The following is a 25236-nucleotide window of genomic DNA, read 5'->3' on the forward strand; positions in this document are numbered from 1 at the left end:
TAAATTTTGTAGGTGAGATTTTTGAGTGCACGTTACCATTTCAAGGCATATCTAGATGCCCTCACCTTTGTTGGGAAATGGGTAGACTTGGTAGTAATTCATGAGACGTAGAATTAGCAGGTTCCCAGGAACCTTACTAATGCAGACTTGTGGACTCTTTCCTGTTCCTAGGGCGATTGTGTTGTTAGAATACTGCTTGCTGAAGAGGACAGAGTTGAAGATGATGCTATTTTCTACTTGATATTTTCTGGCTCTACTCTCTATCACTGCACAAGTACCCGGAAAGTCAGCTCTGATACGTTGGAGACAATTGCTCCTGGTAAGTATCTGAATGAAATCTGCTCCAGCCTTTGCTAGTTATTTGTTAGTTTGCCTTTTATCTTGAGGCAAGGGTTAGCTGGGAATAGCCAAGGCTGGCCGAGAAACTTTGTCTCCTGAGTGCTGGGATTGTAGGCTGATACCAGTATACTGGGCTTCTTCCCTGGTAGTGAATACTCCTCACCCCCAGAGTAATAGAAAGAGCAAACCAGGGTACTAACAGTTGTTGTTAGATCTTTAAGTACATTGATGATGCTTTTGTTTGTTCCATCCATGTCAGAACCTAACTAGAAGTGAAGGAAATAAAGTGATGTTACAAATTGAGCAATATCAGGATCAGCAAAAACAAAAACCAATTTATTGGATGTTGAGAATTGGAGAAAATTGAGAGATACATGGAAAGTATGCATTCTCGTGGTGATACTTCAGATTTCATTCTGAATTTCATGGTGATAAAACAAAAAAGGTTAAACCTAATGTCTGGGATGCAGACTCACAGTGTCTTTCTCATGAAGCCATTCCCTCAGATTTACAACCTATAGGACACCATGGAATGCCGGGTTACTTACCACTGTACTTGTAAATTTAAACAAAAATTTCCAAACCAGTTACAAGTCATCAGGGCAGTGCTGTTGGATGACGACATAGCAGGCATTGCTTTGCCTGGCCAACATTTGAAGATTTGTGCTTGGGGCTGATTTTTCTCCGTAGTCTTAAGTTAACAGTTGGGCCGGTTTTCACCAGAATTCAGAAGAGTGCACTTTGAAGAGTACTCCAACTAATGTTGATAGCTCTGTTATTTCTTGCTGGAGAATGAAATGAATGTTGCTCACGTGCCAGCGCCTGGTGTTCCCTTTGTTGGTAGAGGTGGTGGTAAAACGATTACTTTACGGAGCCCTTTGAGTAGTGACGCGTCCTGTGCCAGATAAGTCCGCCAGTTTCTTATTCTTGGGCCCATCTCTATAAAGTGACTTATGTCCAGTCCCTAGGAAATTATGAAAATTATGCCCCTCAGAGGACCGCTAATGTAGCAGTTGCAGGTTGTTTTCACTTCTACCTACTTTTGAGATTTATAAGGATTCCAGACGATTTTTAGGAACATATTTCCCAAATATAAAGAGATAACTAGGAGAGTTAGTGAGCTCTTTTCTAAAGACGGTTAGGCACCCTCTTCTGTAACTCACACCTCCAGCCGTCTTGTTTTCTGTGATGTTCATCAGGTCCGAAGAGCTGATCCTGAGACTTGGGTCTGTTCAGTATTACCACTGCTTGACTCCTATGTGTGTGTGGGTTTGTGGAGGGAGAAGGGTGCTCTGAGATGAGTGTTGTGGATTCATTTCTTCCCAATCTCAATCTCAATCGCTCTCGCTCTCTCCCTCCCTCCGTCCTTGTGTCCCTCCCCCTCCTCTGTGTGTGTGTGTCTGTGTGTGTGTGTGTGTCTGTGTGTGTGTGTGTGTCTGTGTGTGTGTGTCTGTGTGTGTGTGTCTGTGTGTGTTGTGTCTGTGTGTGTGTGTCTGTGTGTGTGTGTGTCTGTGTGTGTGTGTCTGTGTGTGTTGTGTCTGTGTGTGTGTGTCTGTGTGTGTGTGTGTCTGTGTGTGTGTGTGTGTGTGTGTGTGTGTGTGTGTGTGTGTCTGTGTGTGTTGTGTCTGTGTGTGTGTGTGTCTGTGTGTGTGTGTCTGTGTGTGTGTGTCTGTGTGTGTGTGTGTGTGTGTGTCTGTGTGTGTGTCTGTGTGTGTGTGTCTGTGTGTGTGTGTGTGTCTGTGTGTGTCTGTGTCTGTGTGTGTATCTGTGTGTGTGTCTGTGTGTGTGTCTGTGTGTGTGTGTCTGTGTGTGTGTGTGTGTGTGTGTGTGTGTGTGTGTGTGTGTGTGTGTGTGTGTGTGTGTGTGTGTGTGTGTGTGTGTGTGTGTGTGTGTGTGTGTGTGTGTGTGTGTGTGTCTGTGTTTTCCAGGAACACCCCAGCCACACCCTCTGTGGGAATCATTTGTGTTTATTGATTCCGAATGCCGTTGCCCTAGTGATCTAATCTAAGCAGAACCAGCCTTGAGCTCTGCTGCTGGTTTTGTCATGCCTGACCCACTCATTCCTTTGTACCCCAGAACACTTGATTTCTCTTCCCGTTTCTGTTTATCAGCTTTTTCCTTACCTAAATCTTCTGTTCTCTATCATGCTTACTGATTCGCTCTTCTCCTCCATAGCCCCGTTATTCTCCCACCCACCTAAATTCATTAAGATTTCTGATAGGACGTGCCGAATTACAGCAGGATTCCGAAAGACCCGGCCGGGGAGGCTAGCGAAGGTTATGGTGTCACTTTAGCATGTGAGGCTTTATTGTAAACTGGAGAATACTCTGGGCGGTGCATGAGAAGCTGGTGGAGGCCCCCAACTGGGTCCTTCTGTTTTGGTCATCATGTGTGAGATTTTTTTGTTTGTTTGTTTACTTATCTCTTTCAGTTACTATCTTTTCCATTAGTTCAACATACTATAATGGAGGGTGGAGATTGACATTCAAGGCCATGAAGTGGGTACAGGACCCAAACAACTTTAAATATCTTGTTCGCATCATGGGATTAACTTTTTAACCTTAGCATCACACTGGCTTCATCTGCTCTTATGGTCAGCTTAGCCTGTGTTTTCCCTTCCCTTAGGTGTTTCCTCAGTATGCCTTTTCTAAAAAGAGAGAAAAAAGGAAAAACTACAGTGCCTTTGGACAGTCCCCTGCCTCACTGTACACTTACCTATTCCCTCAGCTTCTCGTGCACTCATACACTCTTACGTTTTTGCCCATTTCCCCTTTCCCCTTTTATTTCAGCTTCTAACGTATTAGCTCCATGAGGCAAGGATTTTGTTTTTGTTGGTGTGTGCTGAGTCAGCTTTTCTAGTACTCCTGCTGCCTGATGGGTACTGCTGTCTCTAGTTCTCAGAAGCAAACATTCTAGAAAGGTACACGTGTTGTCCTCGCTTCCCCTTTCCTTCTTACTTTGAGGAAATGCAAAAGGAGTTTCTGGCTTCTTGAATTGCATTCTTAGCCTGCCACTGTAGTCTCTGTTATCTTCCCAGAGGTGACTTTGATGGTTTCAGTGCGTCAGTCAGTGTAATGATAGCCTCCAATTTCCTGTCTGCTGAGGGCCAGTGTCAGGTTAATCAAGATTCTTGATGGAAAATCTGTACAGTGCTTTGCGAGTTGCTGTTCCTGGATAAATATTCACTGCCATTTTTTGGGCAGCAGGTGTTCCTGATAGGGATTTCTCTGTGCCCTTTCTGCTTATTCGAAGACTAGCTCTGCCATTTCCAGTCATCTGAGCTCTAAGAAGAAAAAGCTTTGTGCCTTGTTCTTCTTTAATGTCATGATTTATTCAGAGAGCTGGCTTTGGCTTTTCTCTGTATGATTCATTGTCTGTGTTTTGTTACATTTTAGTTCTTAATAGAACCAGATGATTGATTGACCTTCAGAAAGCAGCTACATTTTGATGTTAGTCTGTAACCTTTTATCAAATATTTTCTGCAAATAGGTTGGGAAAATGAGACATTTCTAAATTATCTTGTAGAAAAAAAATGTTGACATCATGTAATCCAGTTACCACCGTCCTGTGTTTCTAATGTCTGCTTGCTATGCTAGTCTGAAAATCTGCATTTGACCGCTGGAATCCAGAACGGAAGGAGAGATGAGGTTTCCAGACGCTGTCATTTGACTGCCATGTGCATCCCATTGTACTTGCCCCTCTCTCCAATAATAATAATAAACAGAACGAAAATTTAAAGCCACTTTTAAGATGGCTGGTAGAGAATATAATTTCGATTTTACTGAAATATCTATCTCAAAGGTATTCTTAGGATATACAGTAGTATTTGGGATGTTACTTTTTTAGTAGTCAGTTTAGACAAAGCAAAAAATGATTTTATTATTTAAAAATGGAATGGAGCCGGGTGGTGGTGGTGCTTGCCTTTAATCCCAGCACTTGGGAGGCAGAGCCAGGAGGATCTCTGTGAGTTCGAGGCCAGCCTGGGCTACAGAATGAGTTCCAGAAAAGGTGCCAAAACTACACAGAGAAACCCTGTCTTGAAACCCCCCACACCCCAAAAAGTGGAATGGAGATTTAGTGTGTTCTGTACACTGTTGTGAAAAGCTTTGGTATATGCTATTAATTTACTTTTAGAATCCATGACAAAGCTTTTGTTTGGCAGTAAAATTACAAACCTTCATTGATGTCAAATTAGACTCAACACTTAAGTATTTTTCTTTTGTTTCATACTTATTAAGGATAGTTGACCATGTAAGGTAGTTTCACTGTGAAAAGAAAAAAAAAAACTATTTGTATTTACAAGTCCCTTTTGGCTAATGAAAACTTGAAGCTTAGACCTTAAAAAAGTAGTCCTGTGCTTCTAACACAGTAAACTTTTTTATTCCTTGTGAATCAACACACCCTTTTGCAGCAGGGGTGGATTATCAAATCAAGAAGTATTTTTTAAAAAAAGCTATGAGTTTAATTTGCATAATCAAAAGAACTCTTATAACCTCCCTACTAACAGCTATTATAATTTTTAACTAAACACTTTATGATGGTCTATGTAATCCAACTGTATGATTATATCTTGACAGATCTGAATTCATCTGTTTGTTTTTTAAAAATCAATTAGTGCAGTACATGTAATTGTTGTAGTGGGAAGACAAACCATGAAGTAGTTGAAGGAAGGAAAAAGTACCCACATCGGTTGTTCACTGTCCTAGTGATAATGCTATATAAATTATATATTTTATCACCTTGGACCTGTGGAGACAGCACTGTAATCCCAGGGTATGTGTTACAACAGGAATGGTATCATATAGGAGTGTAAATTGGATTTTGGGGTATGTGTGTATGTCAGAAATTCTTATTCTTTACATACAAAGTACATATACACATAAATAAATATATGGCATAGCAATGAAATTCAGATTTTATGAGGTAGAGGTTGAATAGGAAAAGCTACAAAGGCTTCTGGGAGTAATGATAAGAAGAAGAAGGAATGAGAAGCACTACCTTAAAGGTTTTGGCTGGAATACAGGAAGTCACAATTTTAGAATTTAGTAACCTGCCCTTTTTCACAATACACATGATGGGGTTCTTGGTTTCCTGTTGTGTTTTTTGTTTGGTTTGTTTGCCCCCTCCCTTTCTGTTTAAAGATTCCTGCGCATATGGAGACATGTTATAAATACACCAAATTTGTGCCTCTGCCATTAGCCAGCCAAGATATAGTAGTATAAGAGTGCATGTAATCTTCTCGGGGGCAGCAGCCAGGGGGAGTGGGAATAGTCTGCAGACTGAGCATTTCACTTTGCCCTTCCACAGCCACTTCATGAGGAAGAAAATTACACCAGCTTCTTAAACACTTCGATGATAAACTGAGTAGTAAAGCTAGTTTATTTCCCACTGCTGACTGCTGTAGCCTACCCTTTCTGGGTGGGATTGGCCTGGTCTAGTCCAGCAAGCACTTTTAGGGTTCCTTTTAGATTGCTGATAGAACAAAGGCCCGATTGTTTTAGTCTCAGAAGAGATGGCCCGGATGGGATGTGTTCCATTTTTAGCTTAACAGGAAATGAAGTAATATTTTGGGTCATACTTTAGCACTTTTGTTTATCTGTAGCAGTTTTTTCGTTTCCATGGGTACAGATGCTTTAGACAGTGATAAAGAGCTAGCAGGAAAAGAAGCCTGCAGGGAAGCTCTCCCAACCTCAGGCACAAATACTTCTGACCCACAGGGCCTATAATTTAATGAGTTTAAGGAACCATTAACCTTAGATAACTTGTTTCTTACCTAGGTATGTCTTGTGTTTTTGTTTAGTCTTTTATTCCCCGCCCCCAATTCTGCAGTATCCAAGGCATCAATTTATCGTACAGGCTTGTTGGCCTATGCTGTCCCGTGAAACTCTTTGTAAAGATTTAGGGGTCTAGTTTTCGGTGTGTTACTTAAACAGCAGCAGCATTTTGATAATAACCACCAGTTGCTGCTGCCTGTTTGCCATGTGCTTTGTGTGTAGCCTTCTGCCATTTTCAATAGTTTGTAAGGTTGGTGGTATCATTCTATGATCAGAGAAACAGTCTTCAAGACTGAGTGTTAGGATGACTGCACCTATGTGCAGTAGAAGCTGGCACTCCAATCTAGTGTTGTCCATCGTATGTCCTAAAGTTTACTTGATAGGTAATAGGTCTGTCATGCCTCATCCTTTATCTTCTGTTGCTGCTGTAAATGCAGTAGACCTTATGGGGGCCTAAGGTGCTCTTAAAGCTGAGACTTTCTCCCCTTAACAGTTTCTGGGGTTTTTGTTTCATTTTATTTTGTTTGGTTTTTCTTTCTGAATCCTATAGAATAGCTTCTTTTGGAAATTGAGTAAAATTTCAGTACTTTTCCTTTTAAAAAATTCTGATTATGTTCCTCTCTTGTTACCAGGAAATTGAGTGGAAACAAAAACACCATGGAAACTAGTTGAAAAATGCTGCTCCTGGACTCCCCCACCACAACTTCCGTTTTTATTGTATCGAATTAGATAAAAATTTCCCATCCTGCTTTTGTAGTGTTGCAGTGGATCTGTATGTTTCTTCACTTACTGTGCACTAAGGTAGATGAAGACTAACACTTCTTCTCCCCAAACAGTCATTTGTCTAGAGCAAGTTTGCACTCGCAAGTTTGATGACTGCATCTGCACTGATACCAGTTTTATTCCTAGATCTATATGGCACAGCCTTTAGTTTTAAAAAATGCTGACTCCTCTATTCCTCATGTTTTATTTGCAAATATATAGGGATTAAAAATGAATCTTGAGCCTGACAGTATAACTCTGCCAGTCTTAAGTGTTTTGACCACACAGTAGGTGAGGCGGGTTTTTTGTTGTTGTTTAGTTTTGGTTTTGTTTTATGTATGTGATTGTTTTGCCTGCATGTGTATATGTGTATTACTTGTGTGCTTGTGGAGATTGTCTTAGTTACTCTTTACTTCCTGTGACAAATCACTATGACCAAGACCAACTTACAGAAGAAAGAGTTTATTTGGTACTTACAGTTTCAGAGGCTGAGTCCTTGATTATCCTGGAGGGGAGTGTGGTAGCAAGCAGATAGGCCTGGTACTAAAAAGCTGTAGCAGGGAGATCTAACTGGGAATAGTGTGGGCTTTTGAAACCTCAAATCCTGACCCCAGTGACACATCTCTTCCAATGGGGCTACTCTCCTAAACCTTCCCAAACAGTTCCACCAGCTCAGGACCACTTACTCAATCATATGAGCTTATAGGGACCATTCTCATTCAAATCACTACATTCCACTCCCTGGCTCCTATAGGCTTGTGATCATACCATAATGCAAAATGCATTTAGTCTACCTTGAAAAGTCCACGTAGTCTCTCACAACACCATTTCAAAGTCTAAAGTCCCTTCTGAGACTCAACACAGTCTCTTAACTGTAAACCTCTGTAAAATCAAAATCAAATATCAAATTTCATACATAGTAATATACAGTGGCACAGGTTATATATATATCACCATTCCAAAAGGAAGGAATGGTGCCATAGTGAGGGAAAACTGGACCAAAGTAAGACTGAAGGTCAGTGGTGCAATCCTTCCAGTCCTGTATCTTAATGTCTGAAGTCAAAGGGCTCAGATGGGGTCACCCTTCCAGCTTTGCCGACTGCAGCATACTTCTCTCTCTTGGGCTGGTTCTACTTCCTGTATGCAACTCTTTCTGGCAGACATCCCATGGCACTGATACCTCCAGCATATTGAGGTCTCCAGTGTAACCAGGCTTCATTTTTACAGCTTAATGCAATTGTCTTTCAGGGCTTCAATACAGGGGCCTTCTGCTAGATGCCTGCTCTTGGATTCCTGTATCCTTCTTGACTCTAAAGCTATAACCATGTGGTGTCACTGCTACCAAGTTAGATTGCCTGCTTTTAAAACATGGCCTCGGGCGGGCAGGCATGATGCTGAAGCAGTTGCTTAGAACTCACATTTGATCTACAAGCAGGTGGGGAGAGAGTGCATTGGGAATGGTATGGATGTTTGAAACCTCAAAGCACACCATCAGTGACATACCTTCTCTAATAAGGCCACAGTTACTATTACCTCTTAGACAGTTCCACCAATTGGAAACCAAGCATTCAAATATATGAGCCAATGGAGGCTATTCTCGTTCATACCGCAGCAGGAAGTCAGAAGAGGGTGTCTAATCTTCTGAAATTAGTTATGGATAGTTGTAAGTCACTGTATGGGTGCTAGGGACCAAACCTGGACCCTCTGCAAGAGCAACCAATGTTCTTCCTAACCTCTAACCAGTTCTGCAACCTAGCCCTTTGTTCTTAATCTGTAGTAACTCTTCCAATTGGCTCTACAAGAACTTACCTAAGAAACTTTTCCTTGGGGGCTGGAGAGATGGCTCAGAGGTTAAGAGCGCTGCTTGCTCTTCCAAAGGTCCTGAGTTCAATTCCCAGCAACCACATGGTGGCTCACAACCATCTGTAGTGAGATCTGGTGTCCTCTTCTGGCCTGTGGGGATATGTGCAGACAGAACACTGTATACATCATAAATAAATAAATCTTTAAAAAAAAAAAAAAGAAAAGAAAGAAATTCTTAAAATTTAAAAAAAAAAGAAAAAGAAACTTTCCTTCCCACCTTTAATCTATAGTTGCTTGTTTTTAAAGAAAGCCTGTAATTATTATACCAATTTTCCTATTTATGGCATATTTTACTTAATCTGATTATAATTAATTCTCATAATCTGGATTTATATGTGAAAGGAAAATGGATAACTTTCTGGGACAACATGCCTTGGCCTAACATTTGAGAACTGTAGGAATGGACCTTGACATTGCCAAGAGGATCTGATTCCTCTCTTCAGAATCCCCATCATGCTCTTGTCTAGGTATCTGTCTTATCTATAGCTTTAATAACATTTGTAGTAAACTTAACACAACAGTCCGCCTCAGTGTCACAGATAGATTTCTGTGCATGCGTGCACCTTCACAGTTTTGAATACCATACTATTATTTTATCATAGTTGTTTGGTCTATGTATATGTGTGTACATACAGAAGGTAAGTATATAGACCAATAAATTATATTTACCTCTAGTACCATTGCCATTGCCTTTTTGATTCAAGTTTTCAGGGTTTTATCCCAAAAATTTGGGAGCGCGATTGGCAAGAAAGAATGAGGTCTGTGATTGGGTTAAGTGCATTGGGTTTTCTATTTTAGGCTAACACAGTATCTTCTCTATGGCACAACAAGTTTAAAGTTTGAAGGTGGAGTTGTGTCTATCATTATTGATAGCATCACTCTTAGGTCTACTGACTGTCATTCTGAGTGTTCACCTCCTTCAGGCAATGGCTCACCTGGTGGTATTCTCTCTTCTCTGTGTACAGCATTTGACACAGAGCTCTTGAATCACGATAAATGTAATAGGCCATGTCCTTTCGCATTAGCTTTGGCTGTAAATAATGGATTCTGCTTTGTAGTATCTGTGGGCCTTAGGCATACTACTTTATTTCTTGAAGAGCTGGTAATCATAAAATGGTAACATAGAGAAAATGACACACCAAATACCCAGTATGTTTGTTTACCAAGCACATTTTATTAATACAGACTCATATAGCATTGAGAGCTGTGTTGTGTCATAAGGGCAAAGGATGTAAGGAAGAGTCTGGAAAAAGTAAATGGAAAAACAACTTATTCTGTTTAGGTCTATGGGAAAAATTTTCTTTCTTTCCCCCTCGCCCTCAAAGTGGTGATGGTAGGCACAGAATATAACAGCTATTGAGATCACTGTTAGAAAATTGAGAAAGAGCCCTACACGCTTTGCTAACCACGATCTCTAGGTTAGAAATACTTACTTCTGAAAGGGTAGGAAAGTGTGGAGAAGAAAGTCTTGTCTCTAAGAACAGCTCACCCACAGAAGCTTGGTGCTGCCGTCCTACAAGTGTGGCTCCAGTGGAGCTTGCAGTGGCATGTAGTTGTTAGTGAGCCTCCGGTCATGTGGTGCCTGCTGATCTGTGGAGTGGGAAGCACAGTCCACTTCATGTTTGCCTTTTCTGAGTTGGGCTTGTAGCCACAGCATTGCATCATCTTTATTTGCAAAGGTGATTTGATTGACATGCTTGTTGCCTAGTGGTTGAGTTAGGTAGAAAGTATCTGGGAGCAACAATCTTAGGTAACTTTTGGACCTTGACTGGCATGAAAAGCTTTTCCTTTAACCATTCGTTCTACAGTCTTGGATTTACTGTATGGTGGTGCAGGGCTGTCTGTGCTGCTCCTCCCATAGTCCTGTTCTTCCTGTGCTTATTTCAGATCTAACTCAGCTCAGTAAGCTGCCTCCTGCATGCTGAACCTTACAGCATCCTAAAGCTCTCCTTCTGCAGTTTGTTCAAATGGAATAGCACTAGTTGATACTGCCTGTTCTGTGTTACCAGAATGATGAAAGCAGGAATCCATATTAAAGTGGGGTATTCATATTTGCAAATAACAATAAGAAAACTAAAAATAGAATTTTAAGAAATTGGGAGAGGAAGGTTTTCTTTCAGGAGGAGAAATCTTGTGTGCCATGAAAAAAGCCGAAAGGACCCACTAGGGGACTCTTGCATCAGTACATTCAATTTTCTTTGCTACCTGTGCTTCCTTTAGGTCATGACTGCTGTGAGACAGTGAAGGTGCTGCTCTGTGCTTCCAAAGAGGGCCTGCCTGTGTTTGTAGTAGCTGAAGAAGACTTCCATTTCGTCCAGGATGAAGCATATGATGCAGCTCAGTTCCTGGCAACCAGTGCTGGAAATCAGCAGGCTCTGAACTTCACCCGTTTCCTTGACCGGTCAGGACCCCCTTCTGGGGATGTCAACTCTCTGGATGAGAGGGTTGCATTGGCGTTCAGACACCTGAAACTGCCCGAAGAGTGGAATGTGTTAGGGGCAGATCACACCTTGCATGGTGAGAATTCCCATGACTCACAAATTGCTTGTTTTTAAACACCATTGTGTTCGAGTTTTTGCATGGCTGAGTAAATTAGAATTCCATACAGAGTACTCCCTCCTCCCAGTGACATAACCTAAGAAGACTAGCACATCTTTGTGGATCTGCAGGTGATTTACACTTGGTGAGGAGAGTAGCAGAGTAACCTTCTGCTGTTTAGTCACAAAATTATAAGTACATACAGGGCTTTTGTTACTGTATCTGGGGTTCTGTAAAAATACTGTGGAATTGTGGGAAAGCTCCTATAGGGGAGTTGTGTCAGAGAAGCGTGAGATCAAGATGAGCATTGAGAAACTCCATAGTTCTTTGATGAGGGTATTGATTTTATGGCTCTCGGTATAACGTTTCTGAAAGGGCTGCAGTTAAAAGAAACACTTCTGTTGTAATAAATACTTACATAAACTCTCCTAATTAGACAAGGGTTTCCTCATACAATTATTCTTACAGCAAATGATGTCTAGATGTCATCATTACAAATACTTTTTTTTTTTTAGTAAAATATTCCTGGGTTCATAAATAACATCCTATTCCTATCCTTAGTGAAAATCCAATTGAAAAAAAACTGTAGAAATCTCCCACAGAACACTCAGAATGTTTGCTTCAGGACTGACGAGAGCTGCATTAGAAGACTGGCAGTGAGGCTTCTGATAAGGGATTTGCTTACAGTTTGTACTTACCTCTAAAAGAGCATGTGATCTGGAGTCCACCCCACTTCAGTTGTGGTGTTGTGTAGGGTGAGCAGAGCAAAAGTCTTTCTCTCCACAGCTGAGATGACAGGCTTAGTTCCTGTTCTTCATACCAGTCAGTAAGTTGATTCTTCCTCCAGTGATCTAATGGTAAGGAAATATTTGCTGGCATTGATTCTATTAAATCAAGTTTAAAGGTAAACTGTGACCTAACAGCAGAATGATATGCCCCATGCTTTAGAGACATACTGATGGCGGTGACGAATACCACTAAGACTGGATTGTTCAGATGAAACAGGAAAAAAGTGTGGACAATCAAATCTAGAAGAAAAAATTGTTTTCACTTTCTTATTAGTATCAAAGAAATGTCTGTACTGCTAAGATATTAAGGTCCAAATACAATTACAGCTTGAATACTTATTCATGGATCCTGATTCTTCCTAATAGCTCCTGCCATTTCTGTATTGATGTGAGAACAATTATTTTTACACTTTTATCCTGTCTTATTTAAAGAGGGCCCAGGACTTAGTTTGACCATGTTCTCTGATTAAACAGAACTATTAGGGAAGCAAAGGTCAGAAGATCTGGGCCCAGGTTTCCATGTCTTTTTGTTTTTAAACATCCCCAACCCGTGCGGCGTGCGTGCGTGCGTGCATGCGTGCGTGCGTGCGTGCGTGTGTGTGTGTGTGTGTGTGTGTGTGTGTGTGTGTGTGTGTGTAGGTAGGTAGGTAGTAGATTTTGTGAGGTGTTCAACATGGATGCTGGGAATTGAACTCTGGTCCTCTGTCAGATCCAACAAGTACTCTTTTAACTACTGAGTCATTGCTCCAGCCCCTTCCTTTCTTGTCTTTAGTCAGAGGAAACTGGCAAGCTTTAAGACTTTCTGACTTTCTGAAGTATAAAGTGATACTAGCAAAGACTAATTTGTATACTTTTAGGAAAGTACAGATCCACAAAATGATGTCATTGCATACTTGTTACAATTATTATTATGGTTTGGATATAACGTCTTGGCAAAGGCACCTTTCTTGAGGCTTGGGACCCAGTTAGTGTTGTTGAAAGATAGATAATTGGGTCTTGGGGAAAGAGCCTCATTAGTATATTAATCCATTGATGAGCTACTGACTGAATGAACTATTAGGAGGTAGGCCTGGATGAAAGAAGTCATGTACTGAGGGTGTGCTTTGAGAGTATATCATGTCACTGGCTTTTCCCCTTTCTACTTCCTGTTGAGGTAAGCAGCTTTGATCCACTGTGCTGTTCTGCCATGATTTTACTGCCTCATAGTAGGTCCATAAACAGTGGAACCAGTTCATAGACTGAAACCATGAGACAAAGGAGATGTGGCTCAGTTGGTAGAGTGCTTGCCTAGCATGGATGAAGAGCTGGGATGGATCTCCAGCATCTCATATGTTGTGTGTAGTGAAGCATACATGTAATTCCAGGCCATATCAGGTAGATACAGGAGGAACAGGAGTTCAAGGTCGTTCATAGTCAGTTTGAGATATATGAGACCCCATGTTTTGTTATAGAACCCAGAGTGATTGATTGACATAAACAGCTAAAATTAAAAAGATAAAGTTCACACATGGATTCAGAATAGTATCTCCCACACTGCTTTTGGAAAAGCCAACTTTGAAGAAGTTTGGTAGTTTCTTCTGTCACCTAGTATTCCACTTTTGGGTATTTACCCTAGAAAAATGAAAGTGTATCTTTACCAAAATGTCTATATATAAATGTGCCTACAGTAGCATTGATCATGTATCACCAGAAATGGAAACAAATCACATCCCTCTGTGAGTGAGCCTACTAACCAGTTTTGATACAGCAATACAATTGAATATCACTCAGCAATTCAAAAGGAACAAAGTATTGATATGTACAGCAGCAGCTTGGATGTATTTTGAATTCTTTGTGCTTAAATCAAAGTCAATTCCCAAGGATTATATAATATATTGTTCTGCTTATATATTCTGAAAAAGTGTTACTAAAAAAATAAAAATAAATTCTAAAAAATCAGTAGTTACCGTGGCCTGGTAGTAGGGAAAAGGTCTAACTTCAAAGTCTTATCCTGAGAGAATTCTTTGTGGAAATGGGAGTTATTCTGCAGCCTGTTTTTGTGATAGTTTACAAGACCCTGCTGCATACTGTATATCTCCCTCAAATGAATTATTTATTTATTTTAAATAGTAACTAAAATTCAAAAGTAATTGAACAAGTTAAATACATACTTTGCAAGGTAAAATATTTAATGTATTTATTCTTGTATTTGTGTGTGTATGTGTATTATGTGTGAACACATGTACATACATACCATACCACACATGTAGTCAGGACAACTTGCAGGAGTCAGTTCTTTTTATTACGTGAGTTTGTGGAATGAAACTCAGATTGTCAGGCTTGGTGGCAAATGCCTTTACTATGCCATTTCACTGAGTAAAAGTATAATACAGAGATTTAATTTAAATGTAATTAATTAATGTAAATTAATGCCTTGAATCATGAATCTGATTTTGAGTGCTGTCAGTCACGTTCTGTAGAATAGATAGTTTGCTCAGTTGTGGGTTAGAATCCAGGAACACAACCAGGCGGTGGTGGCGCACGCCTTTAATCCCAGCACTCGGGAGGCAGAGCCAGGCAGATCTCTGTGAGTTCGAGGCCAGCCTCGGTACCAAGTGAGTTCCAGGAAAGGCACAAAGCTACACAGAGAAACCCTGTCTCGAAAAACCAAAAAAAAAAAAAAAAAGAATCCAGGAACATTGGCTGTGATCGTGATAGATGAATGTAAGTTAAAAGCCTATATTTGCTGTTAAAAAGTGAATGCAAGGGAATGATCTGTTTACACCAGCCTTTTTATTGGTTAATTACAATGCATTTTAAAGGAAAAAGTTACGAAACAAACTTGGTACCTGGGATAAAAACAGGTAGATATGTCAAGACGTCTCGTTACATAATAGGGCCACTCGCTGTTGAATTTTGTTCCAGAGTAATACTTCTAATACTGTACAAAGGAGGAATGTAGGATTTATGGGCAGTCCTCCCACTAATTGTTGAGATGCATCGCTCTTTACCCCACCTCTCACCTCCAGGTCAGTGACTCCTTTGAACGTAGTTCATATTTCTCCTCAGGGAAAAAATGCATATAGCTGCCTACTCATAAATGTTTACACATAACACATTTCACAGCCTTCCTGAACCTCAGGCATGAACATGAAGTTAAGAAGCCCTGGGATAGTTTGGGGTTTTTAAATGGAAAGAACAACTTTACTTTATTATGGCAGTTTGTGGAAAACATTAAATTGTTACTTAAATTTTTCATCAATAAGGTGGACAAGAGCGTAGCCTGGTAGTGTGTACCTGTTTGCAGGCTGGTTGTTTGAATATAGCATGACCACTATATTACCATCTTTTCAAGGCACAAAACAGTCCTAAGAGGAAAGGTCTTCAAAGAAAAATGGGATTGCTTTCCTTTGCTCTTATGCTTTGCTGAAGTTAGCATAACTTTAAGTTTGAGCAAGAAGAAATTTGGTTATTATTCTTTAAAAGATTTTATTATTTACTCATTCGTTCATTCGAGACAGGACCTCACTATGTAGTCCTGGCTATCTTGGAACTTGCTATGTAGACCGGACTAGTTGAGAATTCATAGAGAGCCCCAGGCTTCTGCCTCCTGAGTGCTAGTATTAAAGGCATGCATAAGCTGTGTTTTATTTATTTTTCTTTATGAGTATGAATGTTTTGCATAGATGTGTATATTTGTACCATGTGTGTGCCTGATGCCCACCAAGGCCAGAAGAGGACCTCAGATCCTCTGGAACTAGAGTTACAGATGCTGCTCTGTGGATACTGTAAACGGAATCTGGGTTCTCTGCAAAAGCAGCAAATGTTCTTAACCACTGAGCCATCTCTGTGGCACTTGTTTATTTTGTTTCTTCCAAATGTCCTCCATTCTCAAGTTTATATAAGGAATTCTCCACACTGCTTTTTGCCACAGGTTGTCTTAATCAAAAATAATAAAGGTTCATCTAGGTGGAAGGTGAGCTGTGCAGCACACCTTAATTTTCCAAGCCTTATTTAGTTGCCTTAACTCTTCAGTGTCTATGTGCTTAGAGACAAGATAAGTTGAATAGTTTCTCTTGGAAGAGCATTGTTTGTAGCAATCAGTATAACTCTCAGGTAGCGTACAGTGAGCCCATTGAATACTTTTCTATACAGTGAGCAAGGAGAAACACATCCTAGGGGATATTTCCATTCTATGTTCTCCTGGTATTGTATAAGGAAGGGAAAGTTGGATGTAAATATCTTTGAGGGTGGCAGTCATCCCCACAGTTTTGGTGGAGAATGTTGACAGATTTAAGAAGAATGCCCTAAGAATAGGCACTGCGTTCTCACTTGGCTGATTTTGGTTAGTAGATACTCAACCTTAATCATATGGTGATATAGTTCCTACAAGGCCCTTCATATAAAGTTCATCCTTGTTATACTAGTATTCGTGTGGTTTCCACTTATCTTCTCTGATAAAGAAGAAAAGAATAAAACATAGAAAGATTGCTTTGGATTTCCCCCTGTCTTGGCAATTATTAATGGACTTCTAAGATAGGCAGTCCTGTCAGCAGGAAGGTTTAAGCTGTAAAAGATTTGCTGCCTCCAAGACCTTGTTATTGTCACAGTTATTTTTTTCCTAAAAAGCCCATTTTCTGCCCTCAGCCTGTTAAAGATGCATCCATTCCTTGTGAATGTAAAGATTCCTGCTTCTTGTGGCTCGACAGGTTTATTTTTAGGCCAGTACTCAGAAGTGAAGTGGACAGGGCAGTGACTTTGAAATCTCATAGCTGAAGGTTTAAACAGTGCTGTGAGGAGAGCTTCTTGGGTAGATTGATGGGCTTGGGCAGTACTTGTAGTCCTTGATTATTACACCATCCAGAGAATCTAATAGCCGTTTATTCAGGAAATGGAACTTGAAAAAGATTAAAATCTTCCAACAGACCCCTTGTGGTTGAATGCCTTCTGGGTACATCAGCTTTCTTGCAGCTCTGGGGAGCTGTGTGAAAGTGTGTCCAGCATGAAAGCAGATGGCAGTTGGAGCTTACAGACCTCTCTGCTCCTCTTCTCTGGCTTAGCCACTCCGTGATAGACCTTTGCATTTAAGTATGGTTGTTACGGTTTGAACCTAGAATGATCCCACATTTTTGAATGCCATTTTTAAGGTTCTAGAGCCTTTCAGTTTGGACTAGCTCATGGAAAGAGGTCATTAGGGGCTGGTCTTTGGAGGTGACACCTGCTCCTGCTTCCAGCTCTAGTCTAACTGATGCCCTGTGTGCTGCCATGTGAACAAACTTTGGCTACCTCCTCATAACTGCCATGTTTCCCCTGCTATGACTGGGTAAATTTCTAGTACCAAAAAAAAAGAATAGGCGGTTATTTAGTCAATCTGAGATACATACAGAAGATGACTCTTCTAAACAATAAAATGGAACACCACCTGGCAGCTGTGTGGAAAATCACACAAGGACATTTGCCATATCACTTCATTTATATGGCCTTTGCATAGGTAAACACCATGAAAAAGTCAAAGCTTTAACTGGAAAAGGGCATAAAGGAAAGTTGCTTGACATTCATAATGTCCAGCATTTTGATGGGAGTTTGACTTAACATAAGTATCAAGTGTGCCAGGTGTGGTGGCCCAGGCCTTTAATCCCAGCACTTGGGAGGCAGAGGCAGGCAGATCTCTGAGTTCGAGGCCAGCCTGGTCTACAGAGCGAGTTCTAGGACAGCCAAAGCTACACTGTGAGGGGAAAAACTATTATACTGTATCACTTGTATTTTCCTATATCTTAGTCATTTAGACTTATAGCCGTGTATTGAATTCTAGTTGGTGGTACCCATCAAGTTAGTCTGATGTCTTCAGCTTCCTTTGAAATGTGTGAACAGTAAGATGGATTGATGAAATCTGGAAGGAAAGATAGTTGATGAAGCACATACATTGATGGGGGAACATTTATTGCAGGACTTAAGTAGTTGAGTATCTGTTAATTGTGGAATCTTTTAGTTTATATGTATTCAAAATCGTAATAGAAGATGAGGGGTGGGATTGAAAAGTGGGGATGACATAAGGTGCTTGGCCTTATGGTAACTCACCTTCTGGTGACTCAGAGCCAGCCAAGGTACTAGAAAGAGTGGAGGCAGGAAAGAGAGCCACTTTGAGGAGATGTTGCCTGATAAGGCTGGAATTAACCAGCTCTGAAGAAATTTCCCACATATTTCCTGGTCCGTAAGTACTTAGTTCTTTGGTATTTTGATAAGGTTGTCAGTGTTGTGAGTGGTAAAGCACAAGTCAGGTGTGTTTACTCCTTGGTGAGCATTCTTTCTGCCTTTTCCCCTGGCCTTAACACTTCTTCAGTGAGTGTGTTTTTAAAATGTATGCTTGGAAACAATTATTCCTTGAAGGACATGATTTTCTGTGGGCTTTTTAGCGATTGGGGTTCAGTTCTTAGAGCACTGAGAATCAAATCCTGGCCCCATGTATCTCGGCCTTCTGCTTCAGAGCTGTTTCCGCATTCTCTGAGCATTGCTTTCTTTCCAGTCTCTGTCCCTGCTTGAACTCATTGCAAGCCCTGAATTGATCCCATGGATTCAAAAGATCCATCTGCTTTTAGTGTAACTGTGTTGGCCATAAGGTGACACAGGTGACACCTTGTGACCTTCTGACACCTTAGGAAACAGTACAGTTGGGACTAGAGAGGGTCTCTCAGTGATTCAGTGCTCATACCAGTTTTGCAAAGGACCTGAGTTCAGTTCCCAGCACTCCAGTCAAGTGGTTCACAATTGGCCTGTTAACTCCAGTTCCAGAGGATTCACCTCCCTCTTCTCTGATGCACTTCACTCACATGCAAAACCCCCACCCCAAAAGAAACAAAGATCCTTTAAAAATGGTTTATAAGAAGCACTGCAGTTCATTGAAAAGTCACATCTTCAAAGATGTGTGCATTCCTGTTGTGACACTCATATAGAACCATCTGGAGATTTCCTAGTACAGGAGAACGCTGGGGTCCGTCCAAGAAGTCTGAGAATGCTAAGTAAAGAAGTTGAGACTCAGAAACCATGAAGAATAAGAGATGAAAGCCGAGCCTACAGGAGGAAAGGAAACACAGCTGCTGGATTGGAGTAATGGATGTCCCTGTGGAGCCACAGGCTCTGCCTCGGCCCTCGCGCCTGTCTTCACAGCCCGGCACCCAAGGATGAGCTGGGAAGAGTGCTGCTAGTGAAGTGAGCGTGTGTGTAGTTTGAAGCCCAAGATCCGGGCTAGAAGAGGGAAAGGGAGGAGGACTGCTATTAATGAGAGCCTACAGCCTGTTGTTAGTCTAGCATTTCATCCACCCCTCTCTGTTACAACAGCTCGGAGAAGTGGTGGTGTCTTGCTCCAGGGATTTGAAAGTGAGGCTCAGAGAGGCAAGCGAACCATGCCTAGTCACACTGATGCTTAAGGCCAGGCTCAAACCCACTTTTGCCTGATCTGAAGCCCTTTCTCTTCCCACCCACTTTCTTAGTGACCCAGTATGCCAAAAAGGATCCTTCATTTCCAGTGAAATAAAGCCAAGCCCATGGTGAAGTTATTAGTGTAGTCTTACAGTTTGTCTCACTGTCCCTGAAGATTCATTTCATTTTCTCATTAGGCAGACACAAAGCTGGTAGTGCCAGCAATTTGATATGCCCTTAGTGTGAGGGACTGAAGACCTGTGTGTTCTTAACAAGTCTAACCTGTTTTTAGTGTTTAACTAGCCAACTCCAGTCTGAATGCTCTTTAAAAAGTAATTATACCCTTCAGGATATACCCATCTAAGTCCTGACAACTGCTCATCTTAGATCCCCATCCTATGGAAGGAGCTGCATTTACTTTGGTTATTGTTGTTGTTTTAATGGAAGGAACATAATATAGTCACCTTTATCAACCTCTCTGAAAAAGTACAGAAATGACTTGGCTCTCTTATGTGGGTATTTGTCTCCTATTGAAGATTTTGTGTCATGATTTTTTTTTTCTAGCTCTGTTGTCTTTACTTGAAAGGGGATTTTACCTGGAATAAAGTAGTTTTCTTGTGTGTTATTGTTTACCTTCGAGACCTTAGATACTTGGAGACAATAAAATCTACCGTATTTTTTTCTGTTGTTGTGGTTTCTTTGGTCTGTGTTGGTGGTTACTGTTATATATTCTTATTTTTACGTTTTTCCCCATTTACAGATGGTGGCCCCCGGGAAACATTGATGCATTTTGCTGTGCGGCTGGGACTGTTGCGGTTGACATGGTTCCTGTTACAGAAGCCAGGTGGCCGTGGAGCTCTCAGCATCCACAACAAGGAAGGGGCAACGCCTGTAAGCCTGGCATTGGAACGAGGTTATCATAAGCTCCACCAGCTCCTGACTGAGTAAGTGTTCATTCCCGTTTCCCTCTTGTCACTAGCCCCACCCCGTATTTCCTAGTAGTGCAGCCCACTGGCTCTGTACCTCGCCCGCCTGCCGGTCTGCCACGGAGGTCGGTGAGCTTGCTCCTGCTAACCGCTTCATTGTTGAGAGACCAGTGTGAGTCACGTTACCATTTTTCTTTTTCTCATCTGTTTTTCTCTTGTCTGTTTTCACTGTTTCTTATTTCCTGTATTTTATAGAGATCTTGTCTATGGAGGCAATGTGACGTCACTAGTGTATAGTTTTATGTGATTGAGTAGAGGAAGAAACAGTTTTGCTGTGTCACACTTTTTTTTCCCTGGTATGTCTTCAAGACATGAGTAATTAGAAATTAATAGTTGTTATAATTGTATATAAACAACGGTAACAAGTTGAAGTTTGGTTTGACTACAATTCTGTGACTGAAGTTAGGAGCAGTGGTTTCTTGCAAGTAGCCATTCAGAGCCATTGCATTGCTGTGGGAAATATGCAGTAGGAAATCCTGTTTGTCTTTGAATTCAGTTCATGTTTTCTAAAGACTCCTCTGGAGGAAGACTAGTAGTCAGAACATTGCAAGGTTTCCCTTTATAAATAAAGGAGTAAAGAGAGTAGCCAGCACTTTTTCACTGGAATATTTTGTTGCTTAATATATTTTTGCTAGTTTTATGATCATCATTTTTCGTCATATTATATGGACCAAACTGTATTGGTTCCTTGTTCTTTAGTGTGAGGCATCCTTGTAAACTGCGGCAGTATTTCCAGATTCTCAGATAGTTTGTTTTGCTTGAGTTAGATTTAATTTAGTTGCATTTCATGTCATTATTAGTTGCATGTATACAAGGTAGACTGGAAGGACCAGGAAGAGGGCTTAGGATTTAAAGCAGCTTACAGTTGTATAAGCAGAGTTGTTTTCTTTCTTTCTTTTTTTTTCTTCATTTGCCAAGCTTATAACTTTGCCCGTCAAGCCAGGCAGAAAGGTCTATGCAGACAGCCTTGCAGTGGGTGCTGTGATACAGTAGTGGAAGGAGGGCACCTTCATCTTGGATGAGCTTTAGATACCAGAATGTGGTCGATTCTGTTCCTTCATACTTGCCGTCTGGCCAGTGATCAGTTTCATTCTGTTATTTGCCTATGGTTTCAGGAACGGAGGCATTGTTCTAAAAATTAAAACACTTTAATTCAGAATAACTGTTACGATTTTCAAATGCAGTTCCTGCAGATTTGATATTACAGCTGAGTTTTTGCTGGGAAGCCAAGTTTGTTATGGACTGCCATCCAAATAGGGAAATAAAATGATTGCAACAGCTTCATTATTAAATGTTTGAACCAGGGTGTCACAAGACAGTTATTGCAGCATGACTTTAAGAAAGTTGGAATATATTTATTCTTGGAGAGTTTTTGCTTACTTCAAAATCTAACCTCTGTCATTTACAGAAAAGTAAAAGTTACCAATGCTTCCTTTTAAAGGGAGAGTGGTGAGGGAAAAATAAGCCTGAGAAATGGAAGTAGAGGACTTTGGTAAGAGTGTGACCACCTTTTTGTAGGTCTCTTCCCCTTAGCATGAATTCCTCTGGGTAGTCACTGTTTTGAAGCCAAGGAAACATGCTGAGTCACATCTGGCAATTAAAAAAGTAGATGTAGATGCCATTCTTGTAGTTCTCTTAGTCTTGGTTGAATACCAGTAGGCTTTGCTAGAATACAACAATGATGGTGGGTCAGGAGAGAGCACTGTTTTCTCTTTCTCTATTGTGGGGACACACACACACACACACTCTAAAATGTACTCTTTGGTTAGGTTTAATTATATAACTCCTTGTTATCTACCCATCACTACTGTCCATTTCTAGAACCTATGATGAATTCACCCAGAACCCTGTACACATGTAGCACTAACTCTGTACCACTCTTTCCCCATTCCCTGGTAACCTCTGTTCTACTCCTTTTCTCCAAGAGTCTCCATTCTAGGTACCTCACATGAGCAGAACACAGAGTGTCTGTGCTTCTGCATCTAGTTCCTTTTACATCGCACAATATCCTTAAGATTCAGCTGTGAGCCAGGCCTGGTGGGCACACCTTTAATCCCAGCACTTGGGAAGCAGAGGCAGGCAGATCTCTGTGAGTTCGAGACCAACCTGATCTACATAGTAAGTTTGAGGACAGCCAGGGCTATGTAGAGAGACCTTGGCTCAAAAACAAAAATGATTCAGTTGTGTTATGTACTATTTATCAGAATAATAATTTTTTTAAGATTTCTAAAATTTAAATATTCTCATTGTAAAAAAGTAGTAGATAAGGTGATGAATATGTTAAGTGGATTGATTTAAATAGTTTTTACACTGTATACATCTATTGAAATAGTCACATTATGCGCCATAAATATGCAGGTTGGCTTTTTTGGGGGGGGGGCAGCTTTAAAAAGGTCCAAATGACATTTAAAGGTAATCATAACCTAATAGTTGATCAACAGATGAATAAACAAAATGTGTGTGCATGGGATGGGTTATTATTTGTTAGAGAGGAAATGGGCAAATTAACTGATGTGTGGTAAGAAGATAGTGAACCTGAAATAGGTGACAGATCTCCTAATAGGTTGTTCATTGCTTCTGTTGGTGGGATCCTTCCAAAGAAAGAACCTGAGGACTAGACTTGACAGGGTCTGTAGAGAATATAGGTGAGCTTGTGGGTGTTACTGAGTAACGGGTTTGTTTCAGAAGACTCAGGAAAGTTTTTTTGAAGGTTAGGAATTACTGACTGCACATTGCTGTCTCTCCAGTGTATTACAAAAATCTTTAGACATTGGGTATGACTGTCTTCCCCTCACATTTTACTTTCCTTCCACACAGACCTGGTTCACCCTGTCTCCTTCTCCCTCTCCATCATTCCTTTTGTGGTACTGGGAATTGAGCCCAGGGCCTTAGGAGTGATCAGCATGTACCTTTTTGCTAAGCTCAGGTCTTAGCTCTTTTGTGTATTTATGTAGCATGCTTTCCAAGGAAGCGAGAGGCTAGCACATGGTGACTTCCTCTATTGTCCGCCTGAAAGGTTTTTGGTTTTTTGTCCTGAAACTAGAGCTTGGTTTGTTTTCATTTTTGTATTTTGTTGTTGTTGTTTTGGTGTGTGTGTGTGTGTGTGTGTGTGTGTGTGTGTTGGTGTTCTTTCTTGCTATGTATGTATGTATGTATATATGTATGTATGTATGTATGTATGTATGTATGTATGTATGTATCTATCTATCTATCTATCTATCTATCTATCTATCTATCCATCCATCCATCCACCCACCCACCCACCCACCCATCCATCCATCCATCCATCCATCCATCCATCCATCCATCCATCCATCTAATTATCTATCTATCTATCTATGTTTTTGTTCCTTGCTAGACTGGCTGGGCAGCATCCGGATCCTCCCGTCTCCCTCCACCCCCAGCACTAGGGTAACAGACCTGAGCCCGTCATGCCTGGCTTTTTACGTGGGTGCTAGGAATAGGAACCCAGATCTCTTGCTTGCACAACAAGCACTCTACTGAAACATCTCTCAGCCAAGGCCTGCCTCTTTCAAAATCACCTTTTTAAAACATTAGGACCAGATTGAGGAAGGATTATGCACGTAAAAAAAAAAAAAAATCCAAACAACTAAGTAGCTATTTACATCCTAGTCTGGGATGTTTAGTGTAGTTGTGAACTTGACAGACTCTACACTCACCTGGGAGATGAGCCTCTGGGCATGTCTAGGGAGATTATCTTGCCTGCTTTATTGAGGTGGGATGAGCTGCCCACGTTGATGGTACCATTCCCTGATTGGGGTCCAGGGCTGTATAAATGGAGGGACAGAGCTCTGTTTCCTGCTTGTGAATGCAGTGTGGCCAGCCATTTCATGTTTTGGCTTCCTTTACTTCCCTGCCAAGATGGACTAGAGCTTTTTATAAACCCTTAAGTTGCTATTTTCAGCCAATTTTTCCACAGCAGCAGGAAAATGAATGGTAAAGGATTCTTCACAAATACATTCTGGACGAAAGTAAAGATGTAAACAGAAATGACTATCAAGACAGTACCATTCCAAACATAATCCCCTTACAATGAACAATTGATGAAGTAGGTGACATTAATTATAATTGTTTATACAGGCTTAAGGGCACGCTTATGACTATATATCTTTTTGTACTTTCAAATCATTTCACATTTTAGTTCAGTTCTCGTAGCCCAACTCATTCTTAACAAAAAATTTTCATGTTCAATCAGTTTCACAGCTTTAAATTTTTTTAATTGTTTTTTAAAGATTATTTCATGTGTATTAATGTTTAGCTTGTGTGTATCTGTGTGCACTAGCTATATGCATACTTGATTTCCATGGAGTCAAAAAGACAGCATCAGATCCTCTGGAACTGGGGTAATGAATGGTTCCGAGTCACTATGTCGGTCATGGGAATGAACCTGGGTCCTCTGGAAGAGCAACATGTGCTCTCAATCTCTGAGCCATCTCTCTAGCCTTGAGTTTTACACCTTTCTGGGATAATGCATTTGCAGATAAGAGAACATATAGCCAAGTTCTTCATATCATGCGTTCACATACGACCCCTCTTCCCCAATCTTCATATGCTATCCAGTTTCTTTATAATACTGGAGTGACTCATCTCAGGACCACATAGATGAGAGGTTCTGTACTGAGGAGATCACATCCTTGGGCATCTTCCCTTTCATCTCCTCTGGGTTTGGCTTTAGGGTGAGGCCCTGGATCCAGAACATTGTGGCTCTCTCTACCTCACTAGCTTAGAGTCACTGTCAAGGATATTTGTATCAGTCATCATCTTCCTCCT

The 25236-nt window shown here is 40.8% G+C and overlaps 1 protein-coding gene and 1 pseudogene across 1 annotated transcript in view; one reads left to right on the forward strand and one right to left on the reverse strand.

The window, feature by feature from the left end:
* Positions 1-25236, forward strand: part of Akap13 (A-kinase anchoring protein 13) — a 298302-nt gene that overhangs the window by 106654 nt on the left and 166412 nt on the right. The window contains exons 3-5 of the mRNA XM_036185301.1: positions 172-319; positions 10959-11255; positions 20220-20403. Of these exons, the coding sequence (XP_036041194.1) occupies positions 172-319; positions 10959-11255; positions 20220-20403 (629 nt within the window). The remainder of the gene's footprint in view (positions 1-171; positions 320-10958; positions 11256-20219; positions 20404-25236) is intronic.
* Positions 25012-25165, reverse strand: LOC118582449 (annotated as a pseudogene).

Source organism: Onychomys torridus, chromosome 1, assembly GCF_903995425.1.
Source record: "Onychomys torridus chromosome 1, mOncTor1.1, whole genome shotgun sequence".
NCBI lineage: Eukaryota > Metazoa > Chordata > Mammalia > Rodentia > Cricetidae > Onychomys > Onychomys torridus.